The sequence below is a fragment of the Hippopotamus amphibius genome, chromosome X, assembly GCF_030028045.1.
Source record: "Hippopotamus amphibius kiboko isolate mHipAmp2 chromosome X, mHipAmp2.hap2, whole genome shotgun sequence".
Taxonomy (NCBI): domain Eukaryota; kingdom Metazoa; phylum Chordata; class Mammalia; order Artiodactyla; family Hippopotamidae; genus Hippopotamus; species Hippopotamus amphibius.
In genome coordinates, this window is record NC_080203.1 from 17,616,867 (window position 1) to 17,639,497 (window position 22,631).

At 39.8% G+C, this 22,631-nt stretch overlaps 1 protein-coding gene across 2 annotated transcripts in view; it reads right to left on the reverse strand.

Annotated features, from left to right (window-relative positions):
- Positions 1–350: 350 nt before the first annotated feature.
- The window catches only part of SLC9A6 (solute carrier family 9 member A6), a 54,371-nt gene continuing 32,090 nt past the window's right edge, over positions 351–22,631 (reverse strand). For both annotated transcript variants that reach the window (XM_057718295.1, XM_057718294.1), the window contains exons 11-16: positions 22,307–22,418; positions 21,219–21,372; positions 15,658–15,688; positions 13,317–13,396; positions 7,259–7,364; positions 351–3,043 (exon numbers count right to left, since the gene is read on the reverse strand). In XM_057718295.1, coding sequence (XP_057574278.1) covers positions 2,771–3,043; positions 7,259–7,364; positions 13,317–13,396; positions 15,658–15,688; positions 21,219–21,372; positions 22,307–22,418 — 756 coding nt within the window. In that variant the 3' untranslated portion in view covers positions 351–2,770. The remainder of the gene's footprint in view (positions 3,044–7,258; positions 7,365–13,316; positions 13,397–15,657; positions 15,689–21,218; positions 21,373–22,306; positions 22,419–22,631) is intronic.

Below are 22,631 nucleotides of genomic sequence, written 5' to 3' on the forward strand. Positions count from 1 at the left end.
ACCTAAATGGATACAGAATTTACTCTCCCCATATAATGGAACTAACATTTTCATGACATTATCCACCTCTGAGCTAACAGGCTACAAATCAATGTAACAGAATTTGACTGCTTTGAGTCCTATTTCTTAAATGGTCCAATTGTGACCATAAGCAAATACATCCAGCCTTACACATAAGCACCAAAAATTTGCCACCCCATAAGTTACATTCTGTTAGGTTTCTGTTTGTTGCTTTTTAAAACATCAGTTTTCCCCATTTCCCAGTAGGTATACAGGTAGAAAAATAAATGAAGTCAGCACTCTTTACTTCTCACTAGAATAAACTGTGACTCAAACACCATGAGTGGTTATTTGCAAGGCTATAATTTTTTTAATGACAGATTTTCCTAAAAGAAACCACTATAACATCTGTCCAAGTACTCCAAGGGAAAACAAAAAATACATAAAGGTTAAAAGTCTATTACTTTAACAGCACATTGCCAAACATGGACAACTAGGATAAAATGCCAAGGAACCTTAAAAGTAACTTGAAAAGATGCAACGTTCAAGTCATTCAAACATGTAGGGTCCACAAAGAACAGAAAACAAATCTGAGAACGTTTCTACTTGTGCATGATGGGAACTCAGATTGTACCTCATCCAAGTTCATTCAGTTGTCTCAAACCAATAGATGTATGTTTGTTTTTTTCTTCTTTGCTTGGAGACGCACAGAGGTTAGAGGAAAGGAGAATCTTCCCGATACTGATGTAAGCACAGCAGGCTTGGTTCCCCTTTGATAAAGTATGAAGGCAGATTTAGTTGACTCAAGCTTTATCAGTTTCCCTAAAAAAAAAAAGTCTTATGCATGCTGAAACAGACGAGTTACTGAACTTGTCATGCTAAGTATTTACAGCCATTTTCATAAAGTGAGCTCAGTAACCTGACAGGATAAAAAAGGTAGTTGTGAATTTCTTGTATAACCTTTTACAATGTGAATGACTTCGTGGGTAAATGACGCTGAAGTCAAAGCCCCTCAAGCACACATTAACAAGAAATTACTGACTGCATGAAGAGGCACACATCATAGAAAATGCACACTTCACGGGGTTCCTGCATAGCAGGAAAGTCGCTACCACTACATAACAAATGGCTATGCCAACAGTTAGAGCTGCCACTCACGGGTCCAACAGTAGAATTCCCTTAAAATCGCAAGGAGTGTTTGCATCACAGCAAGGAAACCTTTGGGAAGATAAGCACATATTTTGTTTGGAAAGATATTTTGCGTTTGGCCAATCTGAACATCACATCAACAAATCCGTTTTTGAACTGGGTAAGATTTAAGGCAATGCTACTCAGACCTGAGGGGGAAAATCCCACAAAAGTTTCTAGTTTTCATCTGAAACTGACAGGTCAGAATCAGCTTCGGAAAGGATCCCCCTGCTAAGCATTCAATGCACTGTTAGGTATTTGCAGCATTACAGAATAGAATCCACTTTCATACTCTGAATATGAGATGGGCAATTGTTATGTATTCTTCCTTGAAAACTGTCAAAAAAAAAAACAAACCCCACAAACATGGCAGCTTAGGTATTTCATATTAAAAAGTCACATGAACATGAAGACAACTACACCCGGTGCACACAAAGGAGCAACCGCCCTCACAACAAGCTCTCCGCAGCGCTCTCTCCCTCACAACTGGCTGTGGTGTAGTGTGGGACGGTCGTGGATTCATAAATTAACTTTTAACATCAACTACAGACTAACGAATGACAATTAGACACAGTAAGTTCAAAAATTTTACATTTTGCTCCTGTTTGGCTGCTAAAGAGCAGCGATTTAAATTGATATAAAAACTTCTGACCACAAAGCTTGCTATACAGATAAAGTACATGATCAAAAAGTAAGCAGCAATTGAATTTCTTATTTAACCTTATCTGGCATAGAGTATTTACACATTTGGGGGGAGAGCTCTCCGAAACCACCAGGCTCCTTACTCCCCTTCCTGGCCTCTGCCCCCTCTCTGCCCACCCCAGCCCCTCCAAATCGAAATCAAGTGCTCTGAACTATATACAACTGTACTTTGGCTAAGTGGGCTAGATGGCGGGACTCCTTCCAAGGTCTTGCTCTGGAAGAAAAGAAACAAAGTCTTGGAAGTCATGTGCAGCCTTCTTTTCTGAGTAGCAGTGTACTGTAGCCAACAAATCTGTTCTTTCACAGCAAGGGAGGAAAAAGGGCCCTCGCACTTCATTCCCCAACCTGAATGGGGCAAGATCCAAAGCCACTGGCCTCTCGCATGGCAACAGGCCACCGGACAAAAAGGAAACAAAAAGGTCACGACAAAGGCAGCAGCGATCAATGCAAGTTTCCCGATAAAGGAACTTCTCCTGCTAGCACTCCCTCCTTCCTCTCCCTTCCCTCCCACAAAACAAAATTAATTCATATCACCAGAACTTGGTACTCTGGTTAAGCGTCAGGTCAATATAAGAAAGAGTAAATCTGTCACTTTGCATACTTGAACTGAGACATAAAGCTAACAGAACACACAACATCACTGTGAAATTAACTTTCTAAAACAGATCCGGTCTACAGAGTGCGGCCAATAAAATGTAAAAGAAGAGTTTGTTCACAATCTGCCTTGTATAGGGTATTTACAGTCTTTTGATGCCATATAAATAGCATTTATACAGCTTAAACATTCAGAGACATGCACTGGGACTTTTTAGGTAGTACGAATTTCTCCACAATCACATGTGCAAATTTTATAGATCACTAAGTGAGTGAGTGAGGAAGCTTAGGCTGGACCGTGTCTCGTATTATCTAACAAATTTAACGGGGGTTCAGAATCATCCATAGGAAGAACCAGGCGTGTTCCCCGAATGACCAGCTCGTGGTCCCCGAATGCAAGTTCCCGATCCAAGGCATCTTCAGAACTGTTTCCCATAAATCTCCTAGGGGCACCGGACGATGCTGATTCAGTGTTCACAGTAGAATCTCCATACGTCAAACTAATATCACCATCATTGAGAATAAGATCGGAGTCGTCATCTTTCAACTGTTCCTGGTTCTAAATGCAAATAGAATAAGTTTTGAGAATTGTTATGAAATTCAAGATACATTTCCAATAGCAGAATTCTCAAGGATGCCCTATTTAAAATGCTTTAGGGGCCGCCCCCTGCCCTCAGGATAAAGTCTAAAGTCCTTACCTTGGCTTAAAAGACACTGTGTGACTTGGGCATTTCAGCTTCATCTCCCACCACCATCTGCTTCTCTGACCCCACCCACCCCACTGTGTGCCCACAGACTGAAGTGCTGACAGCTGCCCCAAATCTCTCGTGCTTTCTCTCACCTCCTGTCCCCTCTCCCCTCCTTCATATAACTAGTGCCCACTTATCACTGAGGGCTTGGCTGAAAAGTCACTTTCTCCCAGAAGTCTTCCTTGATCGTCCAAGGCTAGCTTAGGCGTCCTCCTGTGTTCTCCCCTAGCGTCCTGTACTGAGCCCTCTCCCTAGAGAGGCACTTACTCCTTTTCGTAACTGCACATGCTGTGGTCTGTGCCACACCTCCCCCCACTAGACCCTAAGGCCTTTGTATGCTGTAGCTCAATCACCTAACAGTTTGGGGCACACCGAAAGTATTCACTAAATGTAAGTTCAGTTGATTGTAGAACAGAGTTATATAAAGGCGGCTTTTACTTCTGTATCAACAATGCCTAGAAATATTGAACCCTCACTATGTACTTGTCACCCAGCTCAATAAGCTTTGGTTCTAATGGAAACTTTGGGGCCAAAAAGAATAACATTAAAGTCCCAGAAAAGGGAAAAAAAGGTCCAGCATATACAGTGCCATTTTGGTAAATTAAAAAGTGTACGTGTGCATAGGAAGGGTCTAGAGGGGTATTCAACAAAATGATAGTTAGCTCTGTACAATAGGATTGCTAGTGGTTTTTATTTATGTTTCTGTACCAGCTAAAATTTTATTATAATGAGTACATATTACTTTTAAAAAGCAGAAAGTTGGTTTTTTTTTCTTTTTATTTATTTATTTAGTATTTTTGGGGGGGTATAAAGTCGTTTTTTAAAATGTAGAGTAAGGATCATTCTAAATACTCATACTGACCGAGCAAAAAAAAGTCTGTAACTAATACTCCTTGAGGGAAGTACAGCTGACAGAACCATCTGACACCCAGCTCTCCTATCCTGCGCATATTTGAAATTTTTAAATTTGTCTGATATAGTCAAATAGGCTGAGGGCACTATTGGACAACATTCTTTTTAATTGTTAAAAATTTGCTGTTGCTAGAAATTTGCCTAAATACTCAAAGACGTGTGAATTAAAAACCAAACAAACCAATTCCACCAACCAGCCATAATCCCTTCCTGCCCAATCCCGTTATAACAGTAAGTCTAACAAGTGTGTCTATCGCTTAATTCAGCAATACTCACAACAAAGCTCTGTGGCGCCTTCACAGGTCAGCAGGGGCTCTTCAGCACCTTCTAATGCCTTTATTAAGTTTGAGGTTTGGGGCAATATCTACCAAATTTTAAAATGCATATGCCTTTTGACCCAGCAATTTAACCTTTAAAATCTATTCTTTATAACTTTATATTCTTGGGTAAATTTGTATATACAAGGATATTCACTGTAAACACTGTTTGTAATAACAAAAACACAAAAGGAAACAACGTAAAGGTGTAGCCATAAGAGACTGATTAAATCAATCTTGGCAAAGCCACACTATGCAGCCACCAATAGAGAAGGTAAGGGATCTCACGGGACTCTTAGGAATGTATCCATGTTGTATCATTAAGTGAAAAAAGCAAGTAGCAGGACAATACTCTTACTATCATCCCTCAGAAATGGAATCTTTCCTGCCATATCAGTAAACAAAGGATGTCACAGTTGTCAGAGCTTGCAGCCACCACCTATGGTGAGCTGGTGAGCCCTGGGGGAACTCAGGAAGGAAAGAATATCTGCTATCTAGCAGCCATCAGACTGCAGCCACTCTCTGCAGTGAGCCCTGAGGAAACTCAGGAAATGAAAACACAGGATACTGGCAGATAGCTGAGGTGCATATCAAAGGAAGGATTTCAGTGAGCCCAACTCTTGTATCTTCCCAAACAGAAAAGTGCTAAATTCCTTAACTTGGGATATCTGCTTTTCTTTAATTAACAATAATCTCTTGATGTTCCTGACTACCTGTTCTTTGTTGCACATATACAACCTGGCTACCCCTACCCACCTCCTTGGAGCAGTTCTCTCAGGGTTACCTGAGACGCTGCCTCCTGGACTTGAAGTCCTAAAAATTCCCACTGAATAAAACATAACTCTCAGCTTTTAGGTTGTGAATAATTTTTTAGTCCGCATTCCATTTGTGTGAAACAATAACAAAGAAAGCTATATATACACATATAAGTTTGTATAGATAAAATGTATCAGGGAGTAACCACAATAAACCCTTAATAAAGACTGCCTCTGGGGGATGGAGGTGGGAGAAAGAGAGCGACTTTTATTTTTTGCTTTGTACATTCCATACTGTTTGAATATCTAGCTGCAAGCACGCTTTTATAATTTAATGAGTAGTTAACATAACAAAAAATAAAATTAAAAAATTAAGTTTTATGGTTGTTACGGGTTACATTGAATCCCCCACCAAGAAATGTGAAATCCTAACTCCCAGTACCTGTGAATGTGACCTTATCTGGACATAAGAGTCTTTGCAAGTGATCTCGTTAAGATGAGATCCTTGGTGTGGGCCCTGATCAAGTATGACTGGTGAGTGTCCTTATAAAAAGGGGAATTTTGGATACACAGACACACACATGCACACACAGGGAGAATGCCAGGTGAAGAAGACAGAGATCAGGGTGATGCATCTTCAAGCCAAGGAATGCCAAAGATGGCCAGCAAACCACCAGAAGCTGAGAGGGGTCTGGAACAGATTCTCCCTCAGAGCCCTCGGAAGGACCTAACCCTGCTGGCACCTTAACCTCAGACTTCTAGCCTCCAGGACTGTGACAAAATACATTTCTGTTGTTAAGTCATTCAGTTTGGGATACTCTGTTATGGCAGCCCAAGGAAATGAATAGAACAATGTCATATTTTGCTATATTCCACAGGACACACAGGCATTGTGGAACTGTTCTGGCTTTTGATGATGGTGACTGGGTCTTTGGAATCCAAGAGCCAGGCCTCACTGACTTCACTGACAAGGCTGGCCGACCTCTCAGCACAGAGCCACGTGGGCTAACGGGGTAAAGAGGCCATGGGGACCATGCTCGATGTGGCAGCCTGGGCAAAGTGTGAGGGAGGGACAAGACAACAGGGGGTGTTCCCCCCACCCCACCAGCGGTCTGTCAGAACTGTGCACTGACTCAACATAACACAATGCTGCAGGGTACTCCTCCCTGACCCAGGTGCCACCCCCGTTCAGTTTCCTCTTCCCCATCCATTCTCTGTGGGGTCTGCTCTAAAACACCACGGAAGCAGTCGTAGGGAACTGGACAGTGCACATCTACACGGCTTTACCAGAGCCTCATCTCTCAACTCAAGGTGTTACATCAGAGTCGTCAAAATTGGTGGGTTTTGTTAACGTGGGCACTTTATTTGATGCACCAGATTATTTTTGAGGGGTTGGGTTGGAAGTAAAGGTTTTTAAAAAAGAACTTGAAAAATTAAATGTTCATATTTTAAAATAAAAACTGGCTAGCATTTGTCATTTCTCTCTTTGTTGTAATACCTGCTGAATCACCATTCTTACGTTGGTAGCTAAGGAAAAAATATGGAATCTAGATTATATCTAGATATGTTCATGCCTCCCAGCGATACGGAACACAGGTAGATAAACTTTCCCTAACGCCCGAAATAAAAAAACCATCTGTTGCACTCTAGGGGCATCAAAAAATGTTTTAGTAATCCTCTCAACATGACGACCCTAATTTATAGATTAAAATATATGCAGTTAGTACTGAGCTCAGGCCACATGCTGCAAATAAATGAAAACCAGCATGGAAATAGAATTATTTACTAAAATTACTGACAGTAAGATGTGATGTTATTCTATATCCTTTTTCAAATGATGTTTCAAAGGCTGTGAATTATATTTATAGATTTCAGTGCATTTTCTGGCTGAGCAAAATATGTTTATATTCCTGCTTGTGGATTGTATACCTTAAAAGCAAGCGAAACTAAACAAAACAAAAACCTAGTAACCCGTCCATAGAGCAGATAAATATAAATTTAACTTAATGAAGAACTTAGGCTCTGGATAAAACCAACTTACCTCATAAGCCTGGGGGCTGGTTAGGCATCTAGCAATGGGTCCACAGCAGGCAGGGAGGGTTGTCGTAAGAGGAGGCCCACTGTGCGTCAGCAGAGGCTTCAGATAGCTGTGCTGGTTAAGGAAGAGCTGCATTCCTTTCTTTAATTTAAAACAACAACTGGTTTGATAACAATCACCGTCACAGTGTACCTACCACTTCATATAGAAAATGTTGTCCCGTTTCATGACCCCATTATGTCAGTGAGATAGCAATGGGACGGAGATTTTATTATCATCTCTGTTTTACAAATATGGGAACTCAGGCTCACAGAAGTCAGTGATGTGCCTAAAGTCACACAATTAAGTAAATGGAGGATCAATACTCGAACCCAGATTGGTTTGATTCCAAATCCTATGCCCTTTCCACTACACCATATTGCCTTTCTGATTTTACTAAAGCCAAAAGGAAGACAAAATCACTCTCAATTTAGTGCTGAAGGAGATACGGAAGAAAGTAAAGAATGGTAAGAGCCTAAAAAGAGATTAAATATTCTAGGAGTAGAATATAATAATAAAAATGGTTTTAATTATTTATTGTGGATTCAGCTAGCCTCTTCAATAAGTTGAAACTTTAGTATCAAAGGAAATTCAATTCTAAAAACATTTTCAAAAATTATACATCATGAGCTCCTCTGTCATAGACTCTCATTTCAGTATTCATCTAGTCTCCAAAAATAAAAATAAAAACAGATGCAATAATATATTTGATACTCATATGAAAAAAAAAGAGGGAATCACGAGAAAAAGCAGAGAAAGGGAGAAAGACACATACACATATTCGCTACTTTCTAAAATTACAACCTAAGGTTGTTCTCAATTAAAAATGAGGAGGCCTTAGAGGACTGGGACGGGGAGGGTGGGGGGGAGTCGAGGGAGGGAGGGAATACGGGAATATATGTATAAAAACAGATGATTGAACTTGGTGTACCGCCCCCAAAATAATAAATAAATAAATAAAATGGCAAAAAAAATTGAGGAAACAGAGAGAATAAGTACAATGATGACTGTTTCATTTATAGAAAGGAAACTAACAAGGTGATTGCTGATGTTTCTAATTTTGAAAATAGAATAAAAGAAATGAGAATATTAAAAAAAAATTACAACCTAAGGTTGTTTTCAATTAAAAATGAGGCCAAAGAAATTTACATAAATTCCCATATTTATAAACTCTTAAGATTAAAGTATTTCGTATAAACACATTTACATAGTTCAAAAAACATCTTGCCACGCAAAACCACTGAAAATCTGGAATGATGAATTCCACTAGCGCATCAAGTACAACAAGTACCAGATCTTAGTCTAGTGGCACTTAACAGGGTAGTACTGAGGCTAATAAGTCTTGGTACTTAACTCTACAAGAACAAATTGCTTAAAAACTAAATCTTACCTAATATTGACAAAAGAAAAGTTGAATAGTTCTATGTCTATTACAGAAACTACAAACCTCATACAATAAGCTCCAGGCCTAGAAAGCTTCACTGGTTAAAATCTTCCTGGCACTTAACAAATAACACTAATCTTATACAAACTCCTCTAGAAAATAGAAAAAGAGAAAAATTCTTCCCTACTCATTTTATAAAACTAGCACAATCTTGTTACAGAAATGTGACAAGAATATTACAAGAAAAAAGAATCACAAGCCAATACCTCTCATGAAAAGACACACAAAAATCAGACAAAATATTAGCAAATTAAAACTAGTGACATACACAATGAATAACATATCATGATCAAGTGGGATTTGTTCTAGCATTGTAAGACTGGCTTAACATTCAAACAATTGATGAAAATCAGCAAGATAACACACTAAAGGAGAAAAAAATAAACGCACGAACATCTCAACTGATGCAGAAAAAGTGTCTGAAAATATTTAATACCTATTTATGATAAGAACTCTCAGCAGACTAGAAACAGAGGAGAATTTTCTTAAACTGATCAAGGATATCTCAAAAACCTACTGCTAACATCATACTTAATGGTGAAATATTGAAAAATTTCCCCCCAAGGTCAGGAATAAGACAAAAATGCCCACTATCATTACTTATATTTAAAATTGTACTGGGAGAACACCATAATTCAAAAAGACACATGCACTCCAGTGTTCACTGCACCACTATTTACAATAGCCAGGACATGGAAGCAACCTAAATGTCCATCAACAGATGAATGGATAAAGAAGATGTGGTACATGTATACAATGGAATATTACTCAGCTGTAAAAAGGAATGAAATTGGGACATTTGTAGAGACACAGATGGCCCTAGAGACTGTCATACAGAGTGAAGTGAGTCAGAAAGAGAAAAACAAATATCGTATATTAACACATATGCGGAATATAGAAAAATGGTACAAATCAACCAGTTTGCAAGGCAGAAATAGAGACACAGATGTAGAGAACAAACATATGGACACCAAGTGGGGAAGGGGGGGCTGGGGGGAATGAATTGGGAGATTGGGATTGCCATATATACATTACTAATAAGAAAAAAATATCAAATTGTACATTTTAAACATATGCAGTTTATTGTATGTCAATTGTATCTCAATAAAAGTTCTTAAAGAAAAAAAATAAAAATGAAGACTGGGTTCTGGGGGGGAAGTTCTTACAGAAAAAAAATAATAAAAAAATAAAATTGTACTGGGAACATCCAGCCAATATAATAAGACAGAAAAAAAAATACAAGGTATTGGAAAAGAAAAATAAAACATCATTAGTCACTTCGTTATATGCACAGAAAATTTTTAAAAAATCTAAAAACTATTAGAAATAGTAAGTGAACTTAACAAGATTGCTGGATACAAGGTTAATATATAAAAATCCAATTGTATATCTATATATTAAGGGAAATATAGAAAATAAAATAAAATGAAATACATACCATTTACAATAGCACCAAAAATATAAAATATATAGGGATAAATATAATGAAAGATATGCAAGACCTGTCACTGAAAACTATGAAATGTTAATGAGAGAAGTTAAAGAAGATCTAAGTAAATGAAGGGATATACTGTGTTCATGGACTGAAAGATTCAGTATTGTTAAAATGTCAGTTCTCTCCAAATTCATCCACAGATTTAATACAAATCCAGTGGGTTTTTTCCTGTATGTGTGTGAGCGTGAGTGTGCACGTGTGTATATGTGTATGGAAAATGACAAGTTGTTTCTAAAATTTAGATGAAAATGCCATGGACCTAAAAATAGCTAAGGCAATACTAAAGAATAACAAACCTGTAGAATTTCTCCTATTGGATAGCAAGACTTATTACAAAGTACAATATTTAAGAGAGTGTGGTATTGATGTAAAAATAGACAAACAGAAAAGACAGTCCAGAAACAGAGCCCCTCGACTTATATGGCCAAGTGATTTACAACTAAATTTCCACTGCAATACAGTGGGTTAAGGACGGCATTTCTAGTAAATGGTGCTGAGTCAACTGAATACTCATATGGAAAAAAATAGATCTTGACCCACACCTCACACTATACACAAAAATTAATTTGTAATGGATTGAAGATTTAAATGTGATAGCTAAGACAATCATACTTTTAGAAGAAAACAAAGGAAAATATCTTCACGACCTTGGGATATAAAAGATCTCTTAAGACACAAAAGGCACTAACCATAAAAGAGAAGATTAATAAAATAAACTTCATTAAAATGAAGACTTTCTCTTCCTCAAAAGCTAGGATTACGAAAATGAAAAGGTGAGCGATAGGAAGATATCCACAATACATATAACCAACAAAGAATTCAGGAATGTAGGAAGAACTACAAGTCCAGAAGAACAAAGATAAGACAGTTCAACTAAATAGTGAGCAAAAGAACTGAACAGACACACTTCATAAAAGAGAATATCCAAATGGTCAATAAACATGTAAAAGGATGCTCAACCTCACTGGTCATCAGAGAAATGCAAATTAAACTACATGAGATATCACCACACACCCACTGAAATGGCTAAAATCTCAAGGGCTGACAAATACCAAGTTTCGGAGGAGATGTGGAACAACTTAACTTGCTGGTGCGGGTGTAAACTGGTTACAACCACTCTGGAAAACTGGTTGGCAATATCTATTAAAGCTAAACATACACTTGCTCCAAATTCCACTCCTAGGTATATACCCAAGAGAAATGAGTGCCTGGTGTTCATCAAAAGATGTACATACAAATGTATAGCTTTCTTTGTAATCATCAAAAGCTGGAAATAAACTCTTTAAATGTTTATCAACAGTAGAATGGTTGACCAAAAAACCCCAAAAAACAAACCCCCCCCCCAAAAAAACAAAAAAGCGCAAAACCCTATAGTATATTCATACTGTGGAACACTACACAGCAATGATAATGAATTACTGGTAGAGGCAACAATATAGATAAATTGCACAGTGTTGAGTGAAAGAAGCAAAACATAAAGTAATACATAATATACGATTCCATTTATATGAAGATCAAAAACAGGTAAAACTAATCCATGTTGCTAGAAATCAGAACAGTGGCCACCCCTTTGGCTGGGACAGGGCAGGCCTTCAGGGAAGGCATTACTGACTGCAGGGAACACAGGGAGCTTTTCTGGGGTACTTGAAATATTCTATATATCTTTATATGGTTATATGAGTGGCTGGCACTGAGGTGTATACATAAGTCAAAATTCATTAAGCTATACACATAAGATTTGTATACATTAATGTATTTAAGTTATATCTCAATTATAACAAACAAACTGGCTACACAAAGGAACGGAAATCTAGAATGATGAATGATTAATTCTGCTAGGGCACTAGGTATTAAAATTACCAAGTCTTAGGCTAGCAGTACTTAGTCAAACAATTCTTGGTGTTTACTTCTATAAGAATACACAGAAAAATTATTCTACAGAAAATGTACAAAACATTTTTTGCAGGAAAAACTAAACATTTTTTGTTAAATCAAAGGGATGAAAAAGCCCCAAAAGATATGGGAGTGGCTTATACCCAAAATGCTGATAATGGAGCCAAAAGTAATGACATAATCATTAAACAGTTTTAAAGAGCCAGGATCTCTCTGTCTCTAATGGGAGTCCTAATACCATAGATATGCGTGCATTCATGTTTCCATATATTAATTTAATTTTGAGTCCTTCCAAAAAATGAATGTAAAAATCTAGCAAACAGAATATAGTAAGTAGTAGCTTCCAATGATGTGTCAAGTGTATTTTTCTTAAACATAAAAGGTTTTGATCATAAAGTCAGAAGAGAGGGAAAAACATTTTACATGGTTGTCCCAAATTTGCTTCACTGGAACATAAACCACGTTTTGATTCACTTGTTGATAAGTCTCAGCCAGAAAGAACTCCACAGTCCCTTTTTCTAGTTCAATTTTCAAATAAGAAATTAATTTTTATAAATAGTGAGTGATAAAATGTTTTTTAAAAGGCACGATTTAAACAGGTTATTGTATATAACCTGACCCAAAGTACAGCTATGACGAAGACTTACCATAGGACAAGAAATCTGGTTAACCATGAAGCACTGGCATTCTGAACGGAGAGGAGACTCTCCCAGTCCTTGGAAAGGTCAGAGAAAAAAGACACATCACTGACTACTGGGGTACCTACCATCGCTGAGTTTCTCATTCTTGTGTTTTTTCCTAAGGCATTCTTTCCTCTTTTACCCTAGCAAGCACACAGACAAGCAGCAACAAATCCCTTTTGCGGCATTCAATTAGCTAAAGGACAATAAATATTAAAGTCTGCTCCATAAATAAACCTATATATCAAAGCAAGTCCATCATAAGGGCTCCTGAGTCCCTGCACACAGCCAGCTTCTGCAATAACCAGTTCCTACTGGTTTCATGGGTTTTCAGAGGAATTTATCTGTGTGGGTTTCCTCTGGTAACCTTCTCCACTACACTGAAGGGGAAAGGGAAGACCGAAGGTAGGTTTTATATTCCAGTTCAGGAAGAGAGTGGTCAAAACAGTTGCTCCATTACATTGTAATTGTCCATGTCTATACTACCATTTTTTTCTCAATTAAGGATACTTATGATCAAAGTTATACCATATCCGGAAGAGCCAGGCACTCTCCGCTTTGGTAGTTCTTCTTTCACTTTCAGGAATACCCTGCAAACAGATAATGAAGAAATCAATACAGACACAAAGATAAAAATACATTTATTTAAGTCATTTCTTTGCAGAATCAGAAATATAGCCTACCACGTATGAGATACTCTCTAACATGGGTAACATTAGAAATTTAATAACTTGTATATTGCACCTTGGGAATAAGAAATCGAAGTGCTTTTCTGAACACTTCTATTACTCAGGCTGCTTATTTGATTTATGAGTCTACTGCCATTTAAAAAAATCAATGTGGGATAATCTAGCCCCTAAATCTGAAAGGCTTACACTCACAACGTGAACTGCACCTTAAGTAGAAAACATCACATCGGCATCCTGATCTTTGGGAATTGTCATGGCTCCCAAAACTAACTGGCATTTTCAAAGTTGCTACTATGTTCTTAGAACACTAGCAAAATGTAGGTAAGTAGGAAAATTCCATGGTAAGCCTGACTGGGTAGGAGGGAAAAGTAACACAGCCAACAGGGCCTCCTCAAAGACAGCTCCCCCAAAACATAAACTGGGTCCTTATGTGTAATGTGGTGCGGCTGGTCAGCAGTGGCGCTGTGAGGCCATCTGGTTCGTCTAGGCTCTGACAAGAGCTAGTTGGACAAGTCCCTTTCCCTCTCTCGGCCTGAGTTATGTGACAGTTCCTTGAAGGCTCTTTCCAGCATGAATGTTCTGTTTCCATGATTTTCAAAGAGTACAGAATTTAGATTCTGGGTTTTGGTTCCTGTTCTTCCTGAGCCTCGAAATAAATGAACCTTCCTCTCAACATGTATCAAAACATACACAATATAAAAATGTTTGAGAACACTGTGCTGGCTTACAAGAGCCGAGAATCACCCATATTTCCTTTCATATCCAGAGGCATTGGTTTTCATGTCTCCACTTTTTGAAGAGCAACGAATCTATAACTCTCTTGATCCTCTCAACACAAACACCTGTACACCCAACCCCCCCAACACTCCATAGTTACTAAAATCTTCCTCTGTGCTTCGCAGTGGACACTCGAAATACTGAGTAAACAATATACTAAGTCAAGGCATCCATACAGTTTTGAGGGCAAGGTAAAAATTATATTTTTTTCTGGATGTCACAGCTGGTACTCCCCTATCTGGCTCTCTCCCTGTCACTCCATTTCCATTTGTCCTCTGTGGTGACAGAGGGGACACAGCAGGTGGAGACATGCAGATGGTGATCAAGCACTTGTCTGGGGAGCTGTTTGGTAACTATTCTTGTTTGGAAATGGGGGTGGAGGCACCGACGTGCTATTACCCCTTGGAAACTACCTCAGCAGCTTGGCATCATGGGAATTTCTCCAGTCTGGCTGTATAAGTATTTCAAGCCTATGAAATTACACTTTAAGGTTCTGACCACAAAAGAGGCAAGTACTTACTATGTTACATACACACTCATCACTCAATAGCTAGCAAAATTAGCATTCAGGAAATGAATCTGATAATTTTTTTTTTACTACACTCTGAGGACAAATAGACCGGGGCTTGTTTCAGACAAGAAAAAGAACTGTGTTTTTAAAGAGATGCTTTCCATCTTCAAAAACCTCATTTCTGTGATTTCCCATCTCACGTCTAGGGCAGAGGCACATATTCACTCAGCAAGCATTAAAAAGTGGAGGGAAAATATCAGAAAAGGGTGGTCAGTCTAGGGAAGGCACTGAGTTACAATGCACTCAAGTCTACCAGGTTCAGGTTCAGAGGAACAACTGAGAATGTGACACGTGGAAGTAAGTAAGGAACTGCGGGCAAGGCTAAGGCACAGGGTAAGAAAGCACATTCTCTTGAAGAGCAGGGAAGATTGGCTGAAGAGTCCAAAGCTTCCGGGCAGCTCTCAAGGGCAGCTGCTGGTCATCCAATTTGAAAGTTACACAGGAAGAGCAGCTGGAGTGGGGCTTACATCAGAGACAAGCCTTCATGCGCAAATCAAAGTGGAAAAAGGCTCCTCGTGCCAGAGCAGTCACTTGAAAACCCAGGAGTGCTTAAGGGACTGCTCTCGTCTGTGGCCAAAGCCCAGGTTGGCCCACAGATAGGAGAGCTGTCACCCTTGATAACCACGTGCTGCCTAAAATTTGGTTTTGTCTCTATCGAGCAGTGAGAAAAGCCAGGAATGATGTCAGTTAAAAGCTGATGCAAATAGGACAGGATCTAAATAACAGTGGCATGAAGTCTACAGGAGATATGTTTTCTTTCCAAGCGACTGCACATTTGACAGAAATGCCAGAGATGACACAAATGCATATTTACCAAATGTTCTTGGTCTGAATCAACCCCAACCCTAAAGGAGAAACACAAAAGGTAAATGAGATCTTGAAGTCAAAAAAGAAATGGTGTATTCACATACGTGCATTGTCAGGCAACTACTTTTCTTAACACAGAAGCTAAGGAATGGTTAATATTTTCGTGCTTCTTGATGGCTGTTGATGTAGACTTTTGGTTCCTGCCACTTTCCTTAGCAACAGCTTGGACCCTAAGGCAAGCGGGGTCTACTAATATTCTCTTCCTGCAATCCAATCCCACTTAACAGTTTCAGAAACATAACTTTTTCTTCTCTGACCGTAAGGCCACTATAAGCAGGAGTCAGGGAAAGCAGCATCGCCCCAGTGGCTACATAAGAACTCCAAGGTAGTTCTAAACACAAGGCTGGCCTAGTGCAGTTCCAGGAGGGAGCTGAATGTTTTCAGACCTCTCAGCTCTCATGGCAACATTCTGTTATGATGACTGAAGAGAGGGTCCAATTACAGGATTTTTTCCCTCACAGGCTAATGGATAGACATTAGCCGTGGTTCTACTTAATTCTTTTTTATCCGTTTTCCGTATCCCAGGGAACAGCTTCATTATGAAGAAGCTCTCTTTGACTCCTCTACCTCCTCAATATGAGCCCTCACCAACTCTGTTCATTCTTCCTCTAAACTGTTTCCCAGATCTTCTCTCCTTTCCAACTGCTCAAGCTCGGGCCTCACTCTGACTCATGGGGAGCAACTGGCTGTAAGGTTGCCCAGCTGCCAGGCTCTCCCCTAGAGTTAGCTGTCTCAAACCGAGAACTCATTGGCTTATTCCCCTGACAAAAGACTCTGAGAGCAGCTTGCAACCCAGAGGGTCAAATCTAAAGTCCTTTGTGTGGCATGCAAGACTCTACAAACTAGCAACCCCCACCACTCCAGCCTAGCTTTCCCCTCATCCTCACCCACATACCCGCTGCTAGCCAGACCCAACTGCTCCTCTCCCCAGATCCTGTCCTCTCCTGAGCCTCCACGCCTCTGCTCGTGCTGTTCCCCCTATCGGAAATGTACTGCCCCTTATTTTTTTTCTCCTCCTTTTTCAAGTTCCAAAGGAACCATTTTATGGCCCCTTCAGGCGGGATCATTTTTCCTCTGAGGTGTTACAGCACTTTCTAGATTCCTTTATTATAATACTTAGCACAGTAGAGTATAGTTATTTACCTGTCAGTCTCCCCCAATAGACTGTGAGCTCCTTGAGGGTAAAGGCCATGTGCCAATTCATCTCTGTATCCCCAGAGTCTAGCACAGTACCTGATACACAATAGGTGCTCAAATGTTTATGGACTAAGGTCACTGCTACAGACAACACAGAAAAAACAGCAGCGTGAGAAGCTGTAGCAGGAGCAGCCCAGTAACACCGAAGGGAGGACAAAGATGCATGACCTTATCTGGAAGGCAAGTGGATCAGGGCCAAAGACTTGAAAACAGATGGCCATGACCAGATTCAGAATTCAAAGAAATGTTCATTTCTTCCTTGTTAAGATGGCCAGAAGCTGTTTCATATCTTCTTAGCCATATTAAGTTCTAATCACATTTGTGCATCTCAAGTGACATCTAGTGGTCTTGAAGACAGCACATTTGTAATTTTCAGATGGAACGGTATTGGAGGCCAAGTCAGTGTCATAAACATGTATCAGAGCAATTATTATCTGCCAGGCACTGTGCTAAGCACAGGGCATAGACGTGAGTTAGACATGGCCCGTCCCTCAAGGAACTCACAGACTAGTGGGGGAGACAGACATAACTAGAGTGTAATCCCCAAGGGCTTTGCGATCCGGGAGAGCTGGGTCCCAACCTGACTTCAGCTCCTTTCTAGCTGTTTGAACTCAGTCAAGTTATGCGGCCCTGTGAACCGCAGTTCTATCACCTGGAAAATGGGGGTGATAGCCCCCACACAGAGTTGCTGCAAGGATTAAACAAGAAAATGTGTCTAAAGACTTTAAAACAGAGTCTGATACATCATTAACGTTCTCTAAATGGGAGCTCTTATAACAACAGCATTATTACAAGGCTGATTGAGATAAGTGCTGTAATAGAAGTACCCCATGTTAAGCAGACAGAAGAGTGGTTCTGATAGAAAAGAAGAGGGCAAAAGGAGGAGGCATTTGAGCTGTGTCATTTCTTGGGAGTGAAAGAGAATTCCAGGCAGAGGCAACAGTTGAGCAAAGGCTCAGAGATGGAGAAATGCAAAGTATGTGTGATAAATGACAAGGAGCCACAGGTGACTGTCACGAACTATGACAAAGGATATAGGAAGAGCTAGCTGGCTGTCCACACAACAGGACAGATCATGTCACTTTCTTGCTTTCAAATCCTACAAGACTGGGCTTCCTAGGTGGCGCAGTGGTTAGGAATCCGCCTGCCAATGCAGAGGTCATGGGTTCGATCCCAGCTCCAGGAAGATCCCACATGCCACGGAGCAACGAAGCCCGTGTGCCAAAAAATAAAAAAAAATAAAAAAAAAAAAATAATAAAAAAAAAAAAATCCTACAAGACTGCCAATTGGATTTTAAAATCCAAACTCCTTACCGTGTCCTGCAAGACCTGATAGCAGAAGTCTACAAACTACAGCCCACAGGCCAATTCAGTGCACCACCTGCTTTTGTGAATACAGTCTTGTGGGAACACAGCCACGGCAACTGATTCTCGTATCGTCTGTGGGGGCTTTCACACTGGAGTTGAGTAGTTGAGACAGAGACCGTATGGCCTCCAAAGCCTACAATATTACTCTCTGGCCCTTTACGGGACACGTTTGCCAACCCCTGCCCAAAGGATCTTGCCCACCTCGTTTCCTACCTACCCTTTGGTCACTATATTCCAGCTAGGTGGGCTTTTTTTCGTTTCATTCAACAGGCTAAGTCTGTTCCTGCCTCAGGGCCTTTGCACTAGCTTTCCCCTCTGCCTGGACTGCTCTTCTTCCTGCTCACTGTTTAACTGGCATTATCTTGTCACTCAGGTAGACTGAGCTCAAATGTAACCTCAGAGAGACCTTGCTTGATCTCCACCTATAAAATACACTCTATCACCAGCTACTATCATAGTACCTTGTTTGTCATCATAGCATTTAGCATCATCTAAAACTGTCATCTTTATTTCTTGCTAGTTTACTATCTGTCTTCTCCCACTACAGTATAGACTTTATGAGACCGGGGACCTTTGCTTTCTTATTACTATCACTGCACTTCTCCAGACCAGGCTCTCTTCACCTTTGCATTACTAACATCTTGGTCCAGATTATTCTGTGTTGTGAGGGCTGCTCTGTGCACTGTAGCATGTCCAGCAGTATCCTTGGCCTCTACCAATGAGACACCAGTAGCAGCCTCCTCTCTTAGATTGTGACAATCAAAAATGTCTCCAGGCATTGCCAGCTGTCTCTGGGCGTCGGGAACAATCACTCCCAGCTAAGAACCACTAAGTTAGAGCGCCATGGCACACGCTTGGTGTGCAATCAGTATTTATCGAATGAATAAAAGGGACATTTCAAGTGCTGTGCTAAGAGCTTTACAGACATTAGCTCACTGAATCCTTACAACAACCCTGGGAGGGAGGTACTGCCACACACATTACAAATGAAAACTGAGGCTTAGAAAGGTTAAAGAACTTGCTCAAGATCACAGAATTACTAAATGAAGGGGCAAGAACTCAAAGTCAAGTCTAATCCTGCATGAATCTTAAATCTGAAGGACTTTTTGGTATCCTCACAATTGTACTAGACAAATTTGGGGGGAGGTAAGAGAAACAAATTCCAGTCTCTGTTTGCAAAGAGGCCAAAAAACCCCCAAACAATAACAACAACAACAGTAACAAGAGTAACCTAAGACTGCAAGGTAACAGGTACAACTGAATGCCAGACCATGCTACAGTATGGGCAAGATGGGGCCAAAGAGCTTGCAAAGCTGGTGAAGTGGATTCGATTTTATGTGAATAGGTAGGTTTTTGTAGGGTTTTCTTTTGGGGGGGCAGGGGGGTAAGTGGGGGTATTTGGTTTGGTTTGTGTGGAAGGCAGGGAAGAGAACTGATACTACTTAAACACTGAGACTCCACTTAAGAGTGTTATTTTTCCTAAATTATCTTACATTTAGTTTTGTTCTTAGAATAAGGAAGAGCCTTGATTTACAAGCTCTTGAGGAAAAAAAAAGGAGTTCAATCCTTCCAAAATGGACCACCTTCATTTCTTGCTGCAGCAGTCTAGGAGAAATTAAGTGCGGCTGGAGGCTCCTCTGTCCACCATTTAATGGCACGTATGACCTTGAATAACTTAGAAACTTTCTAAGCCTCTATTTCCTCACTTATAAAATGGAGTGGCTGTGATTAGATAAATATGTAAAATTCACTTAGCACAATGCCCAGCACATGGTAGGTGCTCAACAAATGCCAGGTCCTCCCTGAAGTAATAATCAGGGTTACAAGAACATTATTTTGGTATATTTTCAATTATCTACACAGTACAGGAATTGTAAGAAAGGGATCTGAACAGTAAAGGGAGAGAGACAATAACATTCAAAGTCATTTACGGCTGGTTGCTATTTAGAGCGTTAAAAGAAAGGCATAATAGAATGAAAAAAACATGGAGGACATATTCTATAAGATGTGAAATACTGTTGTCTCTAATGAACCTTACACATTCTGGGAGCTCAGTAGCTCTTAAGGTCTATGAAGTTACAGTCAAACACAGAAGTAAAATCTACAAAGGCTTTCGCAACATAGACTGCTGTACCCATGGAAACAAATGCAGAACTCTTGAGATACAAGGGAACTTTCCAACTGAATATGTTACCTAGTGTGCATTCAAGACTAAGACCTCACAACCCTGGCTGTAGATTGTCAGGTCAGAAACAATGCTGATCATGAAGATGAGAAAGAATGACAACATCTAGTTGTTGACTGGGGTTGGAATAAACTGGACTGTCTCATATGCTGCAGATAGAAAGAAAATTTTTGATCCAGTCTGGTGATACGGAGCCTTAAATATATGCATATCCCTTGACCAAGCAATTCCACTTCCAGGAATGCATCCTAAGAAACTAGACAAGTGCACAATGGTGTATGCATTTACAAACGTTCACACTGTTAACGGTAACAGTAAGAGCAAAATCCTCAATTGTTAGCTGTAACAGAAAAATCCTAGAAACAATACAAAAGTCCAATGGTAGGGATTTGGTTAATAAATTATAACATATGTAGCCATTAAAATAATGATATTTACTAACATAAATGTTCATGCTATATTACGTTTAAAAATTAGTTTACAAGAGTACCTGTAGTGTTGCCCCTTTTGGTTAACAAAAAATACATAAAGCACAGCAAGAGGTCTGGCAAGACATCTCTCAAAGTACTAACAACAGTTTTTATTCTTCTTTTGCATATTTCCATTTTTTCCTGCACCACGTGTTATATACTTTTTAAAAAGAACAAATGAAATATTAGGGATGTGTCAAAGCTTAAAACTCTCTCATGATTAAAAGAAAAATAACCCAAATTATATTTTAATATTAAAATGAGGTGGTCCCCCCAGTCACTATTTACCTTATATGCAAGCACGACAGCATGGCAGTGGTGCCACCACCAAATACCCACACAGTAAAAAACACAATCAGAAGTGTGGTGCTGAACATCATTTGCCGGGCATAAGTGGCAGTATCTCGAATGGCCAAGGCGAATGCCATTGCACCACGAAGGCCTACAAGGGAACGGAAGACGGACAATGTGAGCTTCACAAATTCAGAGAAACAGGCCACATTCTGAGACCTTAGAAGAGCATGAATGAATACATAATCTATTTTAACATACATAAGTACATACATACAAATACAAAACGAATTAGTAGATGATACTTATAGGCACTGGTCATTTAACAGTTTTTTTTGAAATCTACTTTAAAATTTACTTACACTGAAGTTCATTCTTTTGGGTGTACGGTTCCAAGAGTTTTGACAAATGCATACAGGTGTGTGACCTCTACAACCAGTGAGACACAGAACGGTTTCACTGCCCCTCTCCCAAATTCCTTATGCTACTGTCTTCTTAGTCTAACCTCTCCTCACCCTACCAAACCCCTGGCAACCACTGATCTGCTCTGTATTGCTGGGTTTTTGTCTTTTTGAGAATGGTGTATGAACAGAACACGGGATGTAACCATTTGAGCCTGGCTTCTTGCACACAGCACAATGCCTCTGAGGTGCATGTGTGTTGCTGTGTGTATCACTAGCTGGTTCGTTTCGGTGCTGAAGCGTATTCCCTGGCATGGATGTAGCACAGTTCACGTATTCCCTCACTCACTGGAAGACAGACAATTGGGCTGTTTCTAGGTTTTGGCAATTATGAACAGAATTGCCATAAACATTCACATACAGGCTTTTGGGTGAATATGTGTTCCTCCCTACCTCTTCCACTATGCGTGACATAGTTCTGAACCAGGAATTTGGAACCAGAACATGACAAATTCCCACAGAAGGGAATGGGGCACATTTAAAAAGAATTTTCTATTGGAGGTTGCAACTTCAATGTTTAAGGGAGTCTCATATTACCAGCATATCATTTCCGTCTAAGATCAAGCTGGTGTATGCACTGTGAGTTGTTTCTTAGAGTAAGCAAGAAAGGGAGATATAACTTACCAGCAAACATCATCATGTGTTGAAAATTTGAGCCAATCTTACTTCTTCTACCCAAATTAAGTAAGAGGGACAAGGGGTAAATATTGGCAGCTCTTCCCAAGAAAATAGCAATCTAAAATTATTAATAGGTTAAGGATAATTATTTTATTGTTAACATTACTTAGACTATACATTCAAGATGGTGAACCACTAGCTCAGGGAGCTCAGTTTCTAACACACAGTCTTTAGATTCTGCTGTCTGACACAGCACAATTCCAAAGGAACTTTCTGCCATGACACTTCTATATTTGCACTGTCCAACATGGTGAGTGCCTGAAGTGTGGCT